Source organism: Parasteatoda tepidariorum, chromosome 1, assembly GCF_043381705.1.
Source record: "Parasteatoda tepidariorum isolate YZ-2023 chromosome 1, CAS_Ptep_4.0, whole genome shotgun sequence".
Classification (NCBI taxonomy): domain Eukaryota; kingdom Metazoa; phylum Arthropoda; class Arachnida; order Araneae; family Theridiidae; genus Parasteatoda; species Parasteatoda tepidariorum.
The window spans coordinates 51,235,113-51,260,307 of NC_092204.1; the positions used below are offsets into that span (position 1 = coordinate 51,235,113).

Here is a 25,195-nt window from a genome sequence, read left to right on the forward strand (position 1 = left end):
TTTCTTATTTTTTTTGTTTATAGCATTTCGCTCATTATTTTTCCCCTTAATTTTTGTTCATTGACCGGCAGACTTAATTTACTTCACCGGAATTTTTTTTCTTTGAACAGTATATATATTTTAAGCAAATCAACTGATTTTTAATGTGAACCATCCATCAATGACAAGTTCACATCACGTCCGCAGGTCACCAATGAGGGGATTTAACTATCGACTGTGTCAACCTTCATCTATCAAAAGGTACCTCAAAATAGAATCAAGTTAAAAAGGCTTATATACTAGTGAATTGGTATTTAGTATTTATAGTGGTAGTTACGCCACAAATTTTCAATAAAATTCACTTACAATATATAATATATAAATAGGTATTCTTTTTCTCCCTTTTCTTCTTCGTAGTTTAAATCTTTTAGTCCATTAAGTAAACTTGATCACTTTATTTTACAGTTTCTTCACAAACTTAAAAACTGAAAGGTTGGCAAAAATAAGAATCACTGATTGCTAGGTGAAATCTAATAAAGTTTTTTTTCAGTAAAAAAGCTTACTATTCTATGTAAACATTGAATTTGAACTTAATTATTCACAGACACTTAATAAAAACACATAACTTTATTACTTTTCCTATAAGTTTGAGCTTCATAATTATTTAACAAGCAAGCATGGAATTTGTCTCTCGTGAANTTCTTCACAAACTTAAAAACTGAAAGGTTGGCAAAAATAAGAATCACTGATTGCTAGGTGAAATCTAAAAAAGTATTTTTTCTTCTTTTGAGTAAAAAAACTTGCTATTCTATGTAAACATTGAATTTGAACTTAATTATTCACAGACACTTAATAAAAACATATAAGTTTGAGCTTCAGTTTGTTTGAGCTTCAGTTCCTATAAGTTTGAGCTTCATATTTATTTAACAAGCAAACATGGAATTTGTCTCTCGTGAAAAATGGGGAGCTCAAGATCCCAACGACGTAGCAAGTCTTAGTACTCCAGTTTCTCTTCTATTTATCCATCGCACTGGAGGTGAACATGAATACGATGACGAGAAGAGTTCCATCAGAAAGATGAAACGTTTGCAAATTATTGACATGGATACCAAAGGGCATGATGATATAGGATATAATTTCGTTATTGGTGGAGATGCTCGCGTCTATGTTGGACGTGGTTGGGACAAAATTGGAAAACACACCTTTGGCTACAATCATATCTCTCTTGGCATTGCTTTTATGGGAAACTTCATGGAGGAAAAGCCCTCGATACCAATGATCGAAGCAGGAAAATCACTCGTCGAATATGCTGTAAGTGAGGGTTATCTTGCGAGGGATTATAAGCTGTATGGTCACAGGGTAGTTAGTCCAGGCACTATCGAATGTCCGGGTAACAAACTTTACGATGTCATTAAAATGTGGCCTAATTTTTCTCCTCAACCACCGCATCAATTAAAGAGAAAATTATCTCTCGCCCTTAACTAATCCTCTCTTCAGAAGATACTCTCTCATAACAAGTACCACAACGTTGGATATAAGTGTAGTGAAGAATTTTTAAAACCTGTTAATTAAATATTACTGAACACTCTCTTATTTTAAATAAACCTTTCAAAAGAAATTTATTGTTGTAATTTTTTACTGTGTGCAAATTTTAATAGTAATATTACCAAATTGGTATGAAATGAAAGAACACTTCCTAAAACACCAATATATATAATAAAGCAACTTTCCGGTTTGTGCATGTAAGTTTATTTTGGGAATTAGTACCAGAAGAACTTTTAACTACCTGATGATGAAGAGTCCTTTCATTTCGTGTCGCGTAGTTTTTTCATTCTTTAAAATGTCACTGTCTAAACAATGTCTAAAGAAAAAGTGTTACCATATATTCATAAATAATGATGATTTTAATAGAGGGTCTCTAGTTTGGCAGCATTTTAAATCGCCAATGCAGCGAAAACTGAAAAGTTCAAATGAGTGTTAGGAATTAAAATTCTTAACAAATGGAGGATTACGGACAATAAATAAAAGAAAAAGGAAATATAATTTTCTAGTACAAAAACCACTGACATTCCAACTATGGGCAAAATTAAAAAAGAAAGAAAGAAAACAGGAAATTTTTGCTTGTTTTCTGCTTACAGAAAAAAAAATTTATGAAAATTTTAAATTCTTTGCAAAAGTAATGCAGATTTAAAGGAAAGGAAACTTTTGTACCTTATTTCATACTAAAGGTCAACACTAGTTAATTAAAATGTATTAAGTGCACTCTTCGTAGGATACAATATTAGGTGAAAATTTAATCATTATATTAAAAATTATTTTGGAGGATTTCTTTTTTTACCTACTACAGATAATAGACATATAACATCTTTCATTCAAAAAGGGAAAATAATAGGATTATACAAGAATATGCATTTTTGTACTAAAAAATATCCTCACTCATTGAAAAAGTCTAGGTGAAATCAATACTGTAGAGAAGAAGCTAGCGTGGACGTGTGTCTGACAGGGTAGAACAACACATTTCTGCTCTTTATCAATCAAAATTTAACTTTTAATTTTGATAGATTGACTAAATTATGTTATACTTTCACATGCAGTTGCAATACAGCACACTTGATTGACAAGTAACACATTTTTAAAAAAATTAAGGTGGAAAAATAAATTCATGTTTCCCTTCAGTCTATTTCTATCTATTATTTTTTTTAAAATTAGCGATATTATCTAATAACTTATTACATATGATAATACTTTTGATAATTTTGATAATTACTTTTAGTTTGCATTTTTTAATTAACTGATAATGAACTGAAATGAACTAATGACACCACTAGATAGTGTAGAGTTAACTCTAGCATAAATTTCTTTTTTTACTTTATTATAATTTTCCTGAAAAAATTGTTAAATAGCAATTTATTTAAGTGTTACTTTAACATGCTCAAACAAAACAGTCAAATAACTCTAAATAAGATCATATTCAAACTGTTAACAGTGAAAAAAAAACTTTATTAACTGCTTTCACATAATGCGGTTAAACAACCAGAATTTTATCGCCCACAACTACGCTCTCATAATGAAGACACTTAATTCCTTGTAGCTGGGTACTGCTGAGGGCTAATCTGTTAATCTCGTGACCGGTAGAACGGGGGTTCGAATCCCAGCATTGACACCACAATATTTCCTCCATTCCCTTCAACATATGAAGAGATTCCAGTGTCCTGTACCTTAGACTACAAAGCTACTTAAGACTAAAAAATCTAGTATTTCCTATTTCTTACGATACGTGAAACAACCAGATAAACTAATTAAACCACATTCCACTTCACGCTTCACTTGATAAAACACAATTACTTTAAACACAAGAACCATAATGTAACTCCAATGCCCAACTGCTTTACGAAAAGCCCAGCTCCAATGTCCAGTTAAATTTCTTTTTTCCGGCTTTGAAACCAGGCTAGTTGTAAATGGTTAAAAAATCATGAAATTTTGTATATACAGTTTTTTAACCATACTAGTTGTAAATGGTTTAAAAACCGTAAAGATTAAAAGTGTTCTTTACCTTAAACTATATGATTAATTAGGTGGACAAACTGATGCCGGCTATTTTGCAGTAATTTAGAATGAAAATTCTAACTGTACAGTATAAGATGCCACTTTAATGTTTAACGGTCTAGTAAGTCAAAATTCTTATGCAAAAATTTTTTCAAAATAATATATATTAATGATCACAAGTATATTAAATGATCAAAGTTTGTCACGTATTTGTAGCCACTATCAAACTCATTTTAAACAATACCATGATGAAGCTTTTTGTGATAATAACATTGGATAATTTTTGACACATCATTCATTAGATAATTATCAAAAAAATTGATTAATTTTGATAACCATCTAGTTTATTTTGAATTTACAATTTTTCCACTTTTTAAGTACTTAGTTCAGGTACAATGAAAATGTAAGAAAAATAATGCCTTAGCACTTATTTTAAGTTCTTTTTTAAATTCAAAATGCTGTAACAGATGTATAATGTGTACGTTGGAAATTTAATTAATTCATCTGCCTCTAACCTGACATTTAATATTGTTTCGCCAAACTAATTAATAAAATATAAATTAAATTCGACTTTAACAATAAAACAACATTTTTTCTTCTAAATGAATCTTATAAATACAATTCTCATGGAACCACTTGTTTCTAAAATGATTTTTTGCATGATTGTAATTTTATCTCTTTTAGTAATTTTGTAAAAATTGTCCACATTAGTTCCCCCTTTTACCACCCCATAAAATTGTAAGTGCTTCGCAAAATAATACCAAATTGGTTAAAAATGATAATTCAATTATTAAAAGAATATATGTAGTACTTTAAGAAGAAAATATTCTTATTCCTATTATACACATTATTAGTAGAAAATATGAATAGAAACTAAATTACTATTATCATAATTATAATTAATAATAATCATTATTATTATTATTCGCCAGTCAATAGATATGGTAGTAATTCGAATCCCACACCACTAATATAAAACTTTTATTCATTAAAATGTTTATGAGTTTGGAAGGTTGAAGGAAGGTGGATATTTTTTGTACTTGACAGAAAAAGTTGAATTAGTGTTTGAATCAGAGTTTTTGGACCACGGCAACTATTAGTTTTAATTTCCTTTCTATCATCGTAAAATCACACAAAATTGAAAATAATGTACAAGATTAGATATTATAACTATAATACAATATATTATTCACTTTTTAACTTATGTAGTTGTTGTTGAAATAATAAATTAATCTAATCTATAACTATAAAATGAAGAGTTTGTGCATCTAGTGTGATGAGTGTCTTATAACTCCAGAACCGTTTGCACTGAAATTTGGACTGTAGGTGAAAAGAACAATTTTAACCCCGAATCACAAAAAATGGAAAATGGAATTGTCTCATTAGCTTAAAACTCGCAATCGATAAAAAATTTAAATAGAAGACGACATTTTTTTCAAATATTTTAAATTATCAGAGATGTTTGCTAGCTTATAGCTCTCATTTGCAAAATTAAGAGTTCATTGCACGTTTTCTGATATTTAGTTATTTTTTATTCGTTATGTCAGATAAACTTTGATCAACTTGAGCGTAGTTTCATAGATGAGATGCGTAAGTAACTCAGCATTTCTAAACTTATCTGAAACCACCTGTTTCATTTGTTCATAGCTATGCTTTTAAAATGTGTTTATATGAAACTAAAAATAAATATGAAGCCAACTGTAATTGAAACATAAAATGAGTTACATAAAAAGCTAAATTAATGGAGAAATGTTACTGATTCTTTTAATAGAAGTGTAATAAGACGTCAAACTATTATAAGCGATAATGATGCTTATATAATTTTAATTGTAAGTACTAATTGAAAATAAAAGTTATGTACTGAAAAGAAAAATTAATGGAGAAAGTTACTTATTGTTTTAAGGAATAAGGCTAAAAAATTGCCGTACCATAATTGAAGCTAATGAACTTTAATTAATTTTGATAATAGTTCCTAATTAAAATTAAAAAGAATGCTATGTACTAAAGTGCAAAATTAATGGCTAAATGGTACTTATTCTATTAAGTGAACAGTAAAAAATCGCCAAACTATTATAGACGCCAATGATACCTTTTTAGTTTCAGTAGTAGTTAATTATTTAATTTTATTTTATTTTGTATCCGTCATTGAACAGCCGACCCAATTTTGGGTTTACGACTACTAATGTTCAACTCCGTATTCTTGTAATTTTGTACCCAATCCAGAAGACAAGGAAACTCCTGGATCAAGCATTGGGAGAAATTTGCCGTAGTGGAGGACTTTTTGATGGAACTAACACGCATTTGAATTACATGGAAAGGAAGAACACGAGAACCTCCCACCGTTAGTCTGACGACAAGGGGACTCTAACCCATGATACGTCTACCACTGAGGATATTTCACGTCACCACTGTGGTCGGTACGAGCCGGATGCGGAATTCGTATCGAGCAGCCATCGCTGTGATTCGAACCCGGTTCTCCTCAATGGAAGGCGAAAGTTCGATCCCCTGAGCCATCACGGTTTCATAGTTATTTATTGAAAAAAAGCTGTGAGCTAAAAAAACAAAATTAATTCAGAAATGGTACGAAGTTATTTAGGAGAAGTGTAAAACAATCGCCATTCCATTAGTGACGCCAATGATCCATAATAAATTTTGGTAACAGGCACTACTGGTATTATGGTAATTGGTGCAGTTTTAATAGGTACCAAATATACTAACGTAGGTAATTGGTACCTTTAAAAACTGCCCCAATACTGTACAATTTTAATATAGATATTGAGAAAAAAGATTTTAACGGTCCCTCGAAAGGGATAAGTTCAGGAGATAATTGCTCGATTGTCCAAACAAATGGTACTAAATGCTGTTAATCTTTATTTTGAAGGGATGAAGTACTAAAAATGCGTAAACGTGTTGCTTAATCTAATAACGTAAAGACAACGGGAAGAGGAAGAAAATTTAATTATTTTAGCTTCAGTGATTGTGTCGGTTTATGTGTTTCAGTTTTGTGCATAATTTCGCAGCGTTTGTCAGCACTGATTCGTTGATTGTTTACTTTTTCCTCCCATGTGGAAACGAGTATTCAGCTAGTTCAGAATATAACAATCATCAATTAAATGCAATAATGCTTTTATATTTTAGTACAATAAACAATAAGTAACATAAATGAAGGAAAAAAGATTCAAGAATAAGACTTACACGATGTAACATTATGTTACAACAATGAAATGAAACTTTGAAATGGTGAAATGGAGCTTGAACTAGTAAAGATTTTTTGACAACTTCAATAAAATGGTGCAATATTTTCCTTTCATATTAGTTTTTATGCTTCATGGTAAGAGTTTTAGCAGTTAATTATCAGTTTTTTCGAGATTAGTTCTTCTCTTCTAATATTGCAAAGTTCAATCGATCAATAATTGTTTATATCTATTCATACAAATTTTTTTATGCATAACATATTAAATGAAAAGAGAGTTTTTACTATGTTATAATTTCCATTTGATGTTTACGTATTTTTTTTTCCTTCAAATTTACACTGAGGAACAATTTTTTTACTGATGCACGAGCTTTTTGAGTGGACCATAGATAACACGCTTCACTGATTTCAAATCTGCAATCGGGTTTTTCCTACTAGCAACAGTTTTTATTCAATTTAATGATGTATTCCAAAATTCATTCAAGTGGATATTAAGTGTCCCCATTTCTCTGCGACATAAGAACTGGTAGTAAGAAAGCAATAATACATTTCAATTTATGTATGCGACAGGTTTAGGATAGATGTTTTTGTGTTCAGTGTTATTTTCCAAGGAATAGGCAAATGTATGTGAATATATACCTCTACTTTCAGACTTGCATATTCAGACAAAAACTAAACAAAACTGACAATACGATTTTGAAGAAATCAGGAGCTTTCCGAACCAATCTAATTTTAAACTTGAAATCCCCGAAGCAGAATTAGGTAAGATCAAGTACTTCTATAACTGCAAAAAAAAATTTGCGTCCCAGTGTTATCTTTACAAGAAAGGTATCAGAGATAGGTCGTATCATTGTTTCTGATATTTCGCACTTTGTACTTAAAAAATCATGGTATTTTAAATTAATATATCGAGAAAATAGTTAGTGTGTTTTGCATCATTTAATATGCATTATTTCTAAAACAAAATTTACTAATTTTATTCTTTTTCAACTTTGTGATGTTATGAACTTACCACATAGATGATAGCACCATTTTAAAATTGAATCTTATAACCGAGTAACCATTCGTATTATTAGTCTATAATTAGAGTCCACTTGTAACAATGAAAAGTACGAACTCAGAAAAAACTGTTATTTCGAACTTAGCTTTTGCTCGAGTCAGTAACAATCAGCTAACTCATTTTTGATTAGTACCGAACCAGTATTTTTTTCTGAACTTGTTGAATGAGTTAATATCTGAAGATTAAAACAGATTTGATTTTTTATATTCTTCATGAGCTTTTTGCATCATATGATTAAATTTTTTTTGTTGTTGTGTTAAATCAGTCTTATCATATTTTAATAATTTTTTTTTCAACTTGAAAAATTATAGAGGAATTTCCACAAATATTTATTGTAACTTAATTATTATAATTATTTTTAAATCTTTGTTTTTACTATAATTTCAATCTGAAATAATTTTTTTAAATATATTGGCAAAAATTAGGAATCATTTATTTATGTTTCGTCTGCTATCTACAAAAAAATTTGTTATTTAAAAATTAACATCGCTTAAATAATTTTTGAAAGCATTTATTGAAAATAATTTATTTTCATTTATTTTAAAAAATATTTCCGCATGAGCTGAGATGCACAGTTGATTTAATTATCAGAAAATAAATAAACTAAAAATGTTTTGTTGAATATCGCATTTGGTTTATTATTTAGTTGTAATTGTTATATCAAAATTTGCGATAATTATATCCTATAATAATCCGTGGATTTATTATATTTTTAAAACTTTATCGAAGGTAATGATCATGAACAATGATAAAAGATACGTTATTTTTCAAGGAAGTATTTTTAATTTGGTGCTCACTTTAACACGTTCACGTCTTGTGTTGCGCCTGAAAACGGGACGGAAAAGAGAAAATACTGGTAAAAGAACTATTTCAGTATTAGATAATATTCGGGAGGAGTTAATCTATTCTCAACAATAACAATTCACTGTAAGGATATCTTTCATGGTGAAGAAGCAATTCAATATAAAAATTGCATCTGTTGAAAACAATTGGTAGTTATGGATTTTTATTATTCCCGGAAAAAAAACTAAAAAATGAAATTTATTTGTTACCAGTTTTTACTCCTGTCTCCCGCCCGATGAAACAATCTAGCATGACCCACCGGTGGGTCACCCCGGCGTGAACGTGTTAAATTAGTTGAAGTTTTATCTTGAAGCCAAAATTGTTCTTAAGAGTTTTATGTAACATATTTTAGCTCACCATTTTGCTCATGCACATATTAATCCCTACTCACAAATGACAGTTTCCAAGCGTCACTTGCGGCCCATTCGATACACAGCTCAACATTTCAGAAGACAGCAAAGACCTGTGTCTTTTTATCAAGGGAAATCAAAAGCGGCAAAGTTTTTCCATGGTAAGTTTAAGATTTATGTTAATTGCAACTCTCGTGCTCAATTTGTAAAAGCATACTCCTAATATATATAAGAGGGTTTGTTTGTTTGTTATTGCTGCAAATGTCAGTTGCCAATATCAGAAAGTCTTCTTGAAATCATAATTTTTATTAAGGCAGATGGTGCACTTCTTGTTTTCCAATGGCACCAATGGCCACGAATATGATTTTGCCACACGCATGCGTCACAACCCGTTTCACACAGAGGACTCAATCATACTCCATTCATCCATTTGCAAATCGTAATTTCACCTGAACCAGAGAACTATAAATCTCCCGCGCAGTACCCCCAGAGGTATTGATTTGTAATGGGAACTTGGAGGAGTTTGCGAGTGCCACAGATTTAACGAGCACCAATCATTATTTAATACGCAGGATGGTTTAAAACTCTCGTTCTCACGAACCCGAGTCCAAAGTCCTGGCCAGCCCATGAGAAAGTTTAGAAATGTGATGTGGTTTACAAATTTATATCAAGATGTCTGCCACTTAACTATTTTTTTTTAACTTTAATTCTAATAGCAGCATTTGAACTTGAATTTAAAAAAACATGATAATGCATTATTAGAATTGCTTAATTATTAAGTAAATTAAATTAACTATGAATTTCATACTTAAATATTGGTTCGTGAAATTTCAAATGGACTTCCGGAAATCTCTTTTCAACGAAAGTAAGAAAGCTTTAATCCTGAAACTTGTATTTCAGCATTCTTATGTATTTGTCGTATATGTCGCATTTGTCTTATGTATTATATCCTTCGACAACTTGTATTTCGGTGTATATTTCGATATCATTCAGTTCGCTACTTTCTGTAAAAAGTTCATTATTCGTCAATAAATTCTATATTACTCAAAACTAAGTAAACTTAAAAGACTTATTTATGGTTTGTATTCATAAATTTCAAAAAAATGGGTTTACTATAGTTAAAAATATGTCGGTTCCTCCCATTGAGTTACAATAAAAAGTTATTTTATTTTATTATAGTTTTTAGTAAAGAAGGATTTGTTCAACGAATAAAAAATGAATTTTATATATTTTTTTACAAATAAATTCCGAAACATGGATTCGCAAGAGATTGCTACCAGCTCTTGAAACAATTGCCTTATTGTTTCATCGAATGCGTACCTTAAGGGTTTTTGCACAAAACAATATAAACTAAATTGCATAACAATTATTATTGTATAAACTAGTACGCTATACTATTTAAAACTGCGTTTCTAAATTTTATTTACCATATAACTATCAGACCACAGTTGATTGTAATTAAAATGTATTTCTTAACCCTTTGCAAAAAAGACCAAAATTTTAATCCAGAAGAGCCATAAGAATTGTGGTCATTTTTTGCTCATCTAAAATGAGGTGATCCACTTTGTTTTTTTTAGAATTTAAAGTGGTTAACTTATTTATTATTACACATAGATATACACGATTTCTTGCTCATTACACAAATGGCTTTTAAAACCGTGTCAAGCCAAAGAAAGAGAACATAAATTATAGAAGAACGTCACAAATATGCATCCAGAGTTAAGGTTGGATTCGAAACCAGCTATCTTTATCGCTCAGAACAGGGAGACCACTTGACCACAGATAAGTGATTAAAATAATTTAGTGCAATTTAAAAAATAATAAAAAAACTATTTCATTTTTAGTGGTAGTTTCGTTAGTAGTTTTGTTATAAACAAATGTGGAAGTGGCTCTTCGCTATGTGTCCGACTAGTAAATAAATAATTTACTATCTAAGAAAAGTATTAAAATTATATTTAAGGTTGCTGAACTTCAGTTTTCAATCTAAACTAAAATTCTAATTTATGAAATTATTAATTACCAGAAAAGCATTCAGAAGAAAAAGCTTTTCCAAAAACAACTTTTACTTTGTCATCAGTAAAAAATCTATTCATTTAATTAATATGTGTGAAGTAGGTAACTGGTTGAAAAAGTCTTCGTTTTAAACTGCAAATCTTTAGTGTACCTAAAATTACACTTTATCTGCTAAATATAATTAAAATACATATTTTCGAATATTATGACATGTGGAGAAGTTTTACAATACCTATGCGATCCAGATGTCAAAAGTATATTGTAGTTAGAACAATTTTTCCCTTGTTTTGTTTAAAAATTATGCACTCTTCTTCAAATTGTTTACTATAATCACGAAACCAATACTTGAAATACATATTTAGCGAAAACTGTCAGGTCTGAATATAAATACATACAATAATTATTCGTTAGGAATAAAATAATAATTTATTTCTAAAATTATGCTTTGACTACTAATCATTAATATGATGTCCGCAGAGCATTTCAACTTGGCGGATGAACCACATGTGGAAAGTTTTCACAAATTTCAAACTGAAATGTCACGTGATAATTCTAATGAAGAGTCAAAAGTTTATCAGAGTAAAAGAAAAAGAAGACAGCACACTACGACAGGTAATTAAATTAATTTTTAATTCATAATAACTCTTTTCGTTTATTTTATCTATAAAAGTGTGCACAATATGCAAGGTGTTTCTTAATCACTACCCTTAATTTATATTTTAATTATTTTAGCAATACCTAATTTACACTCCGAGTACTTAAAAATGCTGTTTGAACTATAAGCACTAATAAGAAATAGTATAATAAAAGAAATATAAGCACTAAATCATTTAAAATACATAATACAGTATCTTTATCAAATTTTTAAAATTCTTCAAATAATATGGTTACTAATTATTAAGGAGTAAAAAGTTTTAATTTTAGAGTGGTGATGGTTGATGGGGTCTCAGAGGCGATATCGAAGTGCAAAGGGTTAAACAATATTGCGTAATAGTATTGTTGGTTGAAATAATAGTATTTATCAATATTATTATTATTCCTTTTACCGATACTAAGTTGAAAAATATTTACGATTTTAATTGAAAACAATATTTATGGGCAGAAAAAAGTTTTCATAATTAGACGAATACTTATCGGATTCAGGTACAACTTAATTGCTGTATATAACTAAATGGTGTTTCTAAATGTCACGCCAAATAATTTTTTAAACTTCTCTTTCGTGAAAGGTTTTTTACTGAAAAATGTATTTTTTAGAGTTTTATGAACCTAAAGTATATAATGGTTAAATCAGGGATAAATTGAGCAACAAATTCCAAAAAGAAAGGGGTTTTGTTTCTGAATATTTTGCATTCATTTCAGCAGAAATACCTAAAGCTGATTTCAAATTATTTTTTTATTTTCTTACACAACTTTTTTTGTGAATCAAATTTTAGTGTTTGCTATGCAAAATGGAAAAGGCCGCAAAAGGCCTTAATTAGAGAGAACCCGGAAAATTGATATCGACCCTCTAACATAGTCGAAGAAAATATTTAGGATCGAGATGGTCTGATGTTCTGGGCAAGCCTCATGGCAGACGAGCATACAGATTTTCAGGTATCCAATAGAGGTAGTCTGACAGGGCAGCGTTACAAGAACGAGATCCTTGTACCCTATGTTAGACTTTTCAGCTGAGCATATGGACCAAATTTCATCTTTATGAACTATAACCCCCATTTACACAGGGCTCAATTGGTGGACGAATACTTACAATCAGAGGATATTTAATGATTGGGGTGGCCTGCGATGTCCCCTGACCCTATCGAACACGTTATGAGACGCCCTTGAACTCTCAATTGCAGCTCAAAGATCATCTTCAACGACAGTCTATAAGCTCAAAGATCATCTTCTTCGACAATCGATAAGCTCAAAGGTTCCTTGGTTCAAAATTGGGTGTGGTTATTCCAGATATTGATGAGGACCCTGGTAAATAATGTAAAACGCCGATGCAGGAGTTGTGAGAGGGGATCATACGCCATATTAGAGATGTTTTTCTCTGACTAACAGAATGTCGGTCAGCTGGGACAAGTGATCAGTTTCCTTTATATAGGGTACGAGGTGTGTCCAATTTTGTTTTTTCATATATTGGTCAAAAATCGAAAGCTGTTTTAGCCAGTTTTTTTTTCTTTCTTTTTTTTTCAATTGCAAAAAAAGCATTTGTCCCTTTGATTGTTCTCCCCAGTGTATTTAGTGCTTTAGAGTTCATATTAGCAATGTAGGTATGTATAACGGTAACTGGCTTTATTATAATTGCTAAAATAGAAGTTGAAATTAAGATATATATTTGTAAATAAAATAGAAAAAAAATTTAAAATCATTTATATTGAGAAAAATAATTAAAAAAGTGAATTAGACAAGTTTGAAATCAAACTCTTCAATCACATTTTTTTCGTTATTTTGCTCTTAAACGTTGATGAAAATTTTCGTTGAATCATAACTTGTTTTACAGATCCCTTACAAGATAACTATACTTTCAAAGCAGAAATATACTACAAGAGTTTCGTAAAGAATCTAACAGCTACTGAAGATCCTCAGAATTTAGTTACTCTTGAAGAAAGGAACGGATACACTTCAGGTTAATTTTGAAAATTATATTGTGACAATCCTATTAAACTAGGACAATATTTTTTATCTTATTTCTGTAGTAAAAGCTTTAAAAAAATATTTTTCAAAATCATGTAGACCAATTACACACAATTTAGGTTGTTTATAACCTTCGTAATTTAAAAATAGGGTGTTCAAAATGCTTTAACTTTTTGTTTTAATTCGCATTAAATATGCAGGTGCTGCTATATGAAACGATTTGGTGTCAATTTTGGCAAAATTTGCACCAAATTTTCTGGTCGATGGGATTCCACATAAGTACCATTATTTTGACCACTACTACAATCATACACATAAATGCATGATAATTTTAAGCAGGCGTTTTCCTAAATCTAGAAAAATAAAAAATAAAATATTTCTATCTATAATTATTTTTCTATTGTTATTTCACTACCTCTTGAAAAAATTACCATAAAAAAGCATGGAAAGTTGCCAGGTATGTTAAAAAGAAAAAAAAAGAACATAACAAAAAAAAATAATAAAGCATACACAAGCCCACACATACATATCTAGTCTCATTGATGTCGTGGCTACAATTGATTGAACTATGCGCGGATTTGAAAGAAAGTCAACTTTATCACTGAAATGCTGAGTAAAACCCGGTAGAAACTAATTTTTTAATTCATATTCTAATTCTCGTCTATGATATAAGCTGACTGTTCCCCGGAAGTGGACGAATAGTCCACAAATTTTATTTTTAATTTTTAATAAAAGCTTGAAGTTCTTCATCATCGATTCCGATCGATTCAACAAGAGTTTCTTTCTCTAATAATAAATCATTTAAAAAGACATCTAAAAAAAGCAATAGAAGTGTACAATCAGAGCAATTGTATAGCTTTAAGCATTTTGAAAAAGTTCTAGTTCTTGAAATGTATGTAAATATCTTGAACTAACACTTATTTACTTAATTTTTTTCAATTACGATTCTTTACGAAATACCCAAGTAGAACAATTCACAAAAACGATATCGTAAAAACTTAGCTTTGAACATTGTACAATATCATAGTGAAACATTATACTTTATAAAAATGGACCCCTTTTATAGCGTATATTCAATATCGCGAAACAATATTGTTCGATATTGTAAAAACGTTTGGGAACGTTGATTGATATCTCTCAGCATTTCGGATATCTCTAAATTTATATTTTAAATATATTTTTTGGAATTATGACAATTTGATGTCATTTTTTGTCTTTTAAATGATTAATTTTGATTTAAGAACACAATAAAGTTTAAAATGAAAAGTTTTACAAACAGACTTTTAATGTGAAATCGACGGGAATCGTACAATATCGTACACGCAATGTCAATTTCCGCCAATATTGACTATGTCGGTCGATGTAGACTAAAGCTGTTACAATATCTCTGTGCTACTTGGGTATGAGAGATTCTTCATAAAATATTCTTCACATATGGGTAAATCCATATATTAAGTCAAGTCATATCCAGTATGTTGCTCTCACATTGAACAATGGATAGTGGGCGTTGGCTCGTTTGACCTTACAGAGTTGCCAATTTTTACACTTTTTTGGAAAATTTCTTCTATTGTTAACTAAGTTTATGTTTCAATGTATAATTCTTTGTTTTGCAAATTTGATTTAAAGTTAGTTTGCAAACCGTTACATTTAAATGATTCAAAAGTTTAAAGTTCATATGAAACGCAACTTTGTTCCAGCTTTCTCGTGTTGAAACTTTTAGAATGTTGGAATCCCTGACCTAGTGATCAAAGAAATTTTTTTAACGTTTGCTGAAATCAAAATCAAAGCAAATAAAAAGATTCATGATTCCTGGAGTTCAAATTTTGAAAAATATCTCCGCGTATATGAGAAACTTTTATCTAAATTTTGAAGCTAATGTGAATGTGTTGTGATGATCAGAATCATTATAAACTAATTTTTAAAAAAACCAAACAAAAATTTATTTATATTTTTCGATGTTTTTGTAAACATTTTGATGCTCTACTGGGATACATGCCCATAATGCCTTTTCTAAATTATACATCTACAATCTCTTACGTATTTCTATTTCCTTATGTATTTCCTATTTTCCTGTGTCCATTTGAACGATAATTCTAAAAAATAATAAAATAGTTTTTATACTATAAAAATATAGCCAACTCCTATAAAAATACAACCCTCATTTCAGCACAAAAAATATTATTGTACTAAAAAATTTAGTTTTCCTTGGACCACAATATTCTTAGGTCCAGTTTAAAAGTTAATTTTTTAGGGTAAAATCGAACAACTTTATTGTTTACAAAAGTTATACTTTATACTCTTTCACAACAACATACACGGAGAAAAAAAATTCTAGTAAAACTACCGCAATCTATGGCAAGGGCATTTGTGGTTAAAAAAATAATAATTCTGGTAACAAAACCAAAATATATGGTATTTAAACCATTTATTTTGTAATTTTCCCGTTCATGAATGTAACGGTTTACAGGAAACTCTGGTTTTCAAAATTCTAATTCTTATTACCATACAATTAGTGAAATCAGCAAACTGGAAAGTAAATTGAAGGGATATATGGTTTTTTTATGCCATGCTCTAAGGTATCACGCTTTAAATAACCAAATTTTACCACAATTCTAAAAGTTTAACACGCATTGCAAAACGATATTTTACAGTTGATTTTACTAAAATCATTACCAAAGAGCGTCGGTAAAAATTATCGAGTTTTTTAATGTTTCCATAGAGCTAGAAATACGATAAATTTTACCATATTCTGTTAGTTTTTACCAAACATTTTTTTCTCAGTGTAAGTTAAAGTAAACAAATGAGGAGTTGTGGTGCAAATTTAAACAATCATTTTAATATAATTGTAAAACCATTTTTTATCCGTGAGTAAAACTTTTATTTTAATCTATCAATTTAGTTAAGAAAAAGAATCCTTTAATGCTTTTAATTTATGAAGAGAAAATTTTTCAAACTATTTTTGTATGTGTTTCAGTGAACTCAAGAGGTTTTAAGAATAATAAAAAGAAAAGGGATTCTTCCAGTACAAAATATAGAGGACAAGCAAACAAAGGTACGTTATTAAGTTACACGAAGCCTTAAGAACTGAATTAATAAAGTTTCAATCATTTCAAAATTCAATCTATTCAAAAGTATGTATACATATATTTTTTAAGTTTCAACTTGAAAAGACAGGTTATTTTAAAAGGAAACGGCAAGTCTATATACAATGCACAAGAAAGAATAATGTACTAGATTTGTCTTAGTGGTATTAGATTATAATAACGGGCACCATTTGTGTAACATCATATGTCTGACGCGCAGTAGAAAAATCAGTGTAAGAGATAAAGGTTAATCTGCAATTTACATTGCAACAGGTTAATCTGCAATTTACATTGATCGGTTCAAGTTTGAGCTTAATATTGGAGCACGGCGCTTCTTTTTGCACTTTTCCGAAATGACCAGAGACGCCATGCAAATAGTACAATACGTTTATTATTAGTGAACGTTAAAAAAAAGGTGGAGATGACTGAAATATTGTAAACTTGAAATACATGTGATTTTGTTGCCGCTTAAGAAAAATATATAAATAAAATGCTAGATTGTTTGTTCAGTACATTTTTTAATGTTTCCTTTAAAGTACGTACTTTAAAAGAAACATTAAAAAAATGTACTGAACAAACAATCTAGCATTTTATTTATATATTTTTCTTCGGTATTTTTCTTCGGTAAAATTTCTTTTCGGTATAAACAACTAGTACTAGTTGTTTATACCGAAAAGAAATTTTTAATGTATTTTTTATTGAATTTTAGATGTCTCTCAATCTAAGTCAGCTGTTAAAGAAAAAAAGAAACTGATTAAACTCACTTACAAAGTTAAAGAAGAGGAATTAGATGCTTTTTTCCTAAACCCAGAAAATGAAACCCAATCTTCAAACACCAAAGATCAGGATTCACCATTTCAAGAAATGCTAAAAGAACCAAAAGAAATTGCAAGGGATCTCATGAGAAGAGCAAGAAATAAAACTCTCGGAGGGTCGATATTTTCGGAATCTGCTAACAGTTTTCCCGAAAATGAAGAAGATGTGTTAGCATTTGCAACATTATCTGCTAAATTAGGTTCTAAAGATAATGATGCAGACAAAAGAACTGAAAATGGTAACAAGCTTGCAGAAGCTTCAAGGATTTATCCATCCATTAAAGTGACAGAAAATGCAACTGGAAATGATATTAATACACTTAGAAAGTTTCTATCGGGCATATTTCCAAAGAGATCACTTATTTATAACAAAGATATGAAAGATAATATAAAGCTCATTAACAAAGATCACTTAAAAAATCTATTTGAAAGTGTTAGTAACAGAACTGAAAGTCTTGAAGGAGATATAATGGCAGCAGACTTCTTGAGAAATACAACGCAGGAAAGTTTTACGTTTGCAGAAACGGAAACGCTTCCGATGGAAGCGACATTAAAAAACATGGAAGACTCAATGTCGTTAAATGAAGTAGAACTAAGTACAGACCAAAAAGTTGGAACGCTTCTTATGGAAGCAACATTAAAAGAAATGGAACGAAATCTTTCATTAAATGAAGTAGAACTAAGCACAGATCAAAATGTTGGGACGCTTCCTATGGAAGCAAAATTGAAAGAAATGGAACGAAAACTGACATTTAATAATATTCCGTTAAGCACAGAACAAAATATAGAAGCACTTTCAACAGGTACAAGTTTGAAAGGCATGGAACAGAAATTGTCGTTAAATAATTCTGACCCAAATACTGCGCGAAAGAATGATACGGATATGTTCGCCAAAATATCATTCCACGATACAGATGGACACAGAAGTAAGGGGTCAGAAACTAAACTTCATGGGTCTCAAAAAGCTGACATCATTAATGATCAAGAGGAAGGTGTTCCATATAAAGAAAAAAGAATGGTTGAAAAAACTGCCCAATTACTCCAAGACTTATCAGAATACTTTTTGATGAATGTTACTAATCAGTCATTTAATTTTACATTCGAAGCTATAAGTATTGAGCCAACATTCTCCCCTGTAAATAGAATGGTAAAATCGATTCAATGGTCGCGAAGATTTAGACAATTAAATCCCCAAGATACTGAAATTAGTTTCAACCGGCAAAAGAAAACTAGATCATATAAAAGACATTTGTTTTCTAATCGTGAGGGAGATAATGATGCAAGCAAAACTATGAACTCAATAAAAAATAAAGAGTTTAGAAAACCTAACGAGAATGGAAATAATCAGCCAGCGCGTTATTCTATAAATCGGATGACAAAATCGATTAATTGGCCAAGAAGAATAGATTCGCAAGTTACTTGATTTCGTTTAAAGAGGCACGAAAAATAATTTTCATAAAAAAATATTTATATACTAATCTCAGAGAAGATACTCTCCTTAACACTGATGATTATGGTTGAACTGAAAACTGAATTCAACTGAAAAAAATGGGTTTATAAAACTTTTCAATAACTGAATAAAGCACATGTTGCTGCAACTGATATTTATTATTGTTTGCATAAAAGTTTAACTTAGATTCAAATAAAAACTAATATAATGTGTTTTAAATTTATTGGGTTGTTCGGAAAGTAATTAGGGTTTTTTTTTATCGTTATGAAAATGGAATACGATGTTCCTAAGGTGAATAAATATTTTATTGAATTAAATATTGTTTATTCTATTCCAATACCTTTAACAATCTTCCCAGCAGTACCAGATTTTTTGCTCATGCAATTTTTGTTCTTTACTGGCAAAAAACTGCCTCATTTGAATTTCCTCAATTGAAGTAAAAGTATCACTGTCTAAAAATTTTGTAGTGACCAGATAAATATAGTAGACAACACGTTTCTCGTCTCCAATGACGAGGCGTTTCAAAAATGGATAATTTTCTTGATGTTTGAGAAGCAAATCACAGATGAATGCGACGGCCATAGATTTCGTTCCGTAGGAACACGAGGAACCCACATATGTCGAGCTTTGAGAATAAACCTAGACGTTTCAACTGATCGTGAACGGTCGAATTCGACAGTTTTAATCTCTCAGCGATCTCACTAGTTGTTATTCAGCAGTTTGCATCAATTAATGCCTTTATTGTGTCTTCATCAGCCTAAACTTTCGTAGTGCATCTCCGTACGTCTTAATTGAAATCTTGCCGGATCGAAATTTTGCAAACCGGTTTTGGCATCAGCTTACTGTCAATGTATCTTCTCCATATTCATCTGATAATTTTTTTCTCCCATGGACAGCATTTTTACCTTTTTTAGTAAAAAAGTAAAATGTGTCGAAAATGCTGCTTTCCACTTTCCATATTTGAAAGAGTACCAACCAAAAACTACTACACTGCATCAATTGGATCTTTTCACAAGTAAGTCTTCCTTTATTAGCTTTCAAAATGTATAATGATTATACGACTTAAATATGAAGTTGATTGTGAAAAAATACAATGAAGTCCTCTGTTAGGAACGAAACGGAACTACTTTCCGAGCAACCCAACAGAATCATTTTTTTTAAAAAAAAGCGGGATTTTTTTTAATTAAAAAAAACTTCTTTTGGTAAATAAAATCAAGCTTTATCTTATACACTTGCTGCAAGACTCAAATAATCATTCAGACTTACATAAACTGCAAAATAATCCAACAGTAGCGATAAAGGAGTAAAAAAAAAATAGCAATATAAAAAATATGAATATCATTGATTGGAACGATAAAACAATTTTTTCTAACTGATTACACAATGAAATTTGTTGAATGACAACACCTGCTCGCCAAAGAAATAATGACATTATCAACAACAGTGTATAAACATTTCATCTTTTCAAAGAGAGATCTAGATATAAAAGATGAATAATAAAACTTTTTTTTTCTATTCACTGTATGATTTCCTGCAGAATACGCGTTTAATCCTAAATTCTAAAACAAAATAGCAATTATAATAGTAACACCTGATTAATTTCCGCAAGGTAAGAAATATAATTCATTAATAATTATTTAAAGGAAGGTGATTTTATTTAATTAAGAAAATACATATTTCAGGATTCCCGATGGTTTGCAGAAATATTTTTATGTAGTAGTAACTATTCACGAAAGCGAATGGAAGTTCCCTAATTTAGTAACCACTTAATTTTAAATGGTTTTTATGTAATGGGTGTCATTTTTCTACATTTGTGTTTGTCTTACTGAAATAATGTACAGACCAAAAGAATATTTTATGATAAATTTCTAAGGGAAAAAAAATTTATGATATAAATTTTTAAACCGCTTTAACTATTTTGGTAGACCACTAGGGAGAACTGATATTTTCAAAAAAAGTATGTTTAATGTTTATTCAGTTGTTAATTAAATTTTTTTTTATTTAATATTTTCATAAAAAAAATTTTTAGTATCCAAACTAATGGTTGGATGTAAATTATGTTCTTATTTCTAAGTTTATTAGTATTATTTTATGTTCATATTTTTCTTAACAACAGACCTGCCAATTTCTTCAGCTTTCATTCGTTTTTAAATATTTAAGTGGTGCAAACTTTATGCTTTAACATTAAATTTTAAATGATTTCAACCGCCCCGATATTTAAATAGTTCAATCGTGCTTGAGACCACTTGTGATTCTATTCCCATTCCAATCTTTTATACGTATCAGTGAATTATTTAAATTTCACCGTATTCTTTATTTCATTTTATCACCGGCGTTGAACACCCTGCGAATGTATGCAATTCCAATAATAAAAAAAAATGCTAATTTTAAAAATGAGTGCACACAATTCTTTTTTACCTGTAGTTTCTCCCCAAATATATATAATGTAATAGTGATATTTATTCTCTGACATTTGATCTAAAATTATTTTGACCAAGACATATCAAAAAAGATAAAAGACATGTTGTGATGTTTTCAGGCTCTAACAAAATTTCTGGAACATTTGTTTACGGAATGGACCTTGCCATAACACTTCAAATTGCGCGAGTAGCAAGATATTTTGGATTAATTTCAAGTCTACTTTCGTCACTCATTTATTTCAGCTAAATCTGGAGGATTTTTAATCCCAAAATTTTTAACAGTGAAAGAATTTGTGTTTAGCCATCGATGAATTCTAGAGAAAGTTTTGATTATTTTACTATCTATGCATGAATTCTAAAAACAAAATAGTGAAATATCACCTACAAAATACATGTATTAGAATTAGCATGCGATAGCAACACCTTATTAGTAGAACAAACCCCCAAGAATTGTGAAAAGTTTATAGGCGAAAATATAACGTTAACACGTTGAATGCCATGCTAATTTTACATGGCTTGCCCGTCAAGCCAAAATGATTTTCTCGGTATGTATTGCATTAATTTCTTCAAACCTTTTTAGTAACGATAATAATATAAAAAAATAAAAAATATTAAAATTTTACTCGAATTGTGTGTTTCTAACAATCTTGGCTTCGCCGGGGACTCCCGTGGAGCTACGAACAAAGTCAGTACCGGTCACCGGTGACCTCCATGGCTCTAATGGAATCTCGAAAGGTTTAAGTTTTAGTCTATTAATGATTATTATATTCCCCCACCTAAGACTTTATGAAGAAAAAAAATTTATTTTTTAAAACTTAAAAATGCACTTCTAGATCTGATTAGTTCGATTAATATCAAAGAGGAAAAATATTTTTTTGCAAGTTGCATAGTTATAATATAACCATACATTTTAAGAAAGGAAACTTTTGAAAGAATGAATGAAAATTAAATTTCTTTTTAAAAGTGGAACTAACTGATGGATTGTTAAACTTCCGTCAAATCTTGACTACGCTTTCTCTTCCCAGACTTTGCAAAAATGTAATTATTTTATTAATTAAAACCCGATTATTTTCCACATAATGCCCAATAGTTGTGTAAGTGATTTGCAGCAAGTTCGGAAATAAAAACTAGATATAAAGGAAATTATTCATAAATAAAACTAGTTCGAAATAAAAATAAATTGCAATGGCAAAAAAAGTTTTTTTTAAAAATTTAATGACATAATTTTTATGAGCATTCAGGGCGGAAGTTCTTAAGAAGAAAACTATTTGATTTGGAAGCCCCATTCGACAAAAAGCCGGAAACGAAGAACAATCTCAAAAGAAGATTTTCGCTCGGAAAATAACTGAAGGGAAAAACCAAAAAAAATATATGGTATATGAAGTAAGCAAAACTGCGGCGAGCGTCTGCCTCGATGCATGGTAATTCCCAATCATTGACAACGTGATATGGTGTTTTACATATAAACTGCTTAGGAATACTATAATTTTTCTTCCTCATAGATTATCGCATTTGAATATTTTTTTATACTGTTACATTACTTTAGCTCTTAGTAAGTATAGGTTTAATAAAACTAAGTACTTTCTTTCAGGAATGCTTTTTTCCCTTTTGCAAAATAGGGCTGATTTATATAAATATATTTTTTTTTATTGTTTATATAGTAAGGATTCTTAAAACTATGTACTCGTGTTTAAATACTTTCATTTTTTGAAGCGAAATTAGTTTTTAAAAAAAGAAAGAAAATAAGCCTTTTAAAAAATATTTTTTTTAATCTATACTTTCTAATATTTTTAAATCTAATATCTAATAATTTCTTTCTAATATCTAATATTTTTTTTAAATAATTTTTAATGTTATTGAGTATACATTCTATATTTTATAATAGTAGTATATATATAGTAGTATATATATATATAATAGTAGTAGTATTTTATAACAGTTTTATATAGGGAGTATTGCCTATAAAATTATAATACTCCCTTTAAAAAAATATTAAGAAAACCAAAATAGAATATTTATTTCGGTTTTCAAAAAAATCAGTCGCCAAAAATAAATTGATTTTCTTTAAAATGTACTAGACTTAGTATTATGATTATCTCGTTTTCAGAAATTGCGTACTGAATACAAACCTAAAAAATTATTATTTTTTTACATAATATTCCACAATTTTTAATTAAATTTCAAGTAGCCAATAAAATAAATAACGCAAAATTAAAAACACGTGTGGTCGTTAATGTAATATTTTTTTGGAGGTATAAAAGTATGGCAAGCACGATAAGTCCTTCAAATTCATCCTCAAACAAAAATATGTGTCTGCACAAAATAATGACAAACGAAAAATGTCCTAAAAGTCAAGGCTTAATCATATCAAACACTATAACAAGACTAAAAAAAGTTACTTATTTAATTTATTATTTATTCATTAACACGTTGAATGCCATGGAGGTCACAGGTGACAAGCACTGAGTTTGTTCGTAGCTCCACGGGGGTCACCGGTGACCGGCGAAGCCAAGATTATTAGAAACACATAATTGGAGTAAATTTTTAATTTTTTTACATTATTATCGTAACAAAAGTTGTTTGAAGAAATTAATACAATATCGAACACACAAAAATAGTTTTATTTATATACACAGAGATGCCAACTTGCTCCAGATAGCGAATAAATATTTTCAAATGGTAGCTAATTAATCGGTTTAATAAATTCAATTTAGTAGATTTTTATACACCGCTATTTCTAAACAATTCGTAGGCCTATATAATTCAGCACTTTTTTTCCGACATGTCATGCTAAACCTCTTAAAAAACTAGCAAAATCTGTCTAAATTTGCAAAGTTAGTTTGTAGTTATTTAACGTTTGGCCAGACGGGCAAGCCATGTAAAATTAGCGTGGCATTCAACGAGTTAAAAAAAAATGAGAATGCTGTTCAAAATTGAAGTCGCTTATTTCAGAATAATTTTTTTTAAAAAATGGATTGAAGCATGACATGTCAGAAAAAAAAATTCAATGAACCAAAATGAAAAAAAAATTCAAAAAATCTTTTTCTCCCTATTTTGAATTGCAATACAGCAAAAATATAAATTTTTTCCTTGAATGACTGTCATTTAAGTAAAATAAAAAAAAATCAGCTACGATATGGTCGAAGTAGATTTTTTACTTTTATATAGTTATAAATAAGCAAAAAATATTTATTTTTTATTTCCTAACTTTGAGTGCTTAATTCAAAGTTACTCTATCAATTATACATTTTTGATCTAACTAAAATAATCATATACATCATTAATGAAAAACTTGTTCTTAAATTTTTCGTATAAACATGTCTTACATATAGGTTCATTTTATATTGTCTGATCAAAAAATCAATTTCTATGAAGATCCTACTACTAAAATTGTGTGTCTTTTCTCTGACAGGTTGCATGCTACGGATAACAGGTAAGATAACTTTTCAGACTCTTTAACATTTCGAATCTGACGTCCGCGCGGACGGCCATTTTCCCGTTAATGTTGGTGATACATTTTCAATTTTTGTTATCTTACAAGAGTCTAGCGCCTCACTTCTAAAATGACCCTCTAATCTAGAAATCCCGTACAGCAACATACTGCGCCTGGTGGATTGATGTTGTTTCCGTCTGGAAGTACTGCAGCAGTTGAAAGGGACTTTTCAGCAATGAACTTACAAAAAAACACATTACGTAAGCGTTAAACGCAATTATGAACATCCACCTAAATGGAAAACCCCTTTCAGATTTCTGTGCAGAAACCTCTGTAAATCATAGGCTTGATTGTGGAACTGGCAAACGTCATATTTGATTCATTTAAAAAA

General features: G+C 29.7%; 2 protein-coding genes across 5 annotated transcripts in view; both read left to right on the forward strand.

Moving 5' to 3' along the window:
* Positions 1–1,571, forward strand: part of LOC107450360 (peptidoglycan recognition protein 3) — a 33,350-nt gene extending 31,779 nt beyond the window's left edge. The window contains exon 6 of the mRNA XM_071185462.1: positions 911–1,571. Within this exon, the coding sequence (XP_071041563.1) occupies positions 911–1,464 (554 nt within the window). The 3' untranslated portion in view covers positions 1,465–1,571. The remainder of the gene's footprint in view (positions 1–910) is intronic.
* Positions 1,572–20,364: 18,793 nt separating this feature from the next.
* The window catches only part of LOC122271203 (peptidoglycan-recognition protein SC2-like), a 13,336-nt gene continuing 8,505 nt past the window's right edge, over positions 20,365–25,195 (forward strand). For 2 of the 4 annotated variants that reach the window (XM_043051671.2, XM_043051669.2), the window contains exons 1-2: positions 20,365–20,560; positions 24,704–24,804. Coding sequence is in view for 2 of the 4 variants with exons in the window: in XM_043051669.2 (XP_042907603.1) it covers positions 24,741–24,804 (64 nt within the window). In the remaining 2 variants the exon portion in view is untranslated. The remainder of the gene's footprint in view (positions 20,561–24,703; positions 24,805–25,195) is intronic. The other 2 variants (XM_043051672.2, XM_043051670.2) reach the window with 2 other exon arrangements.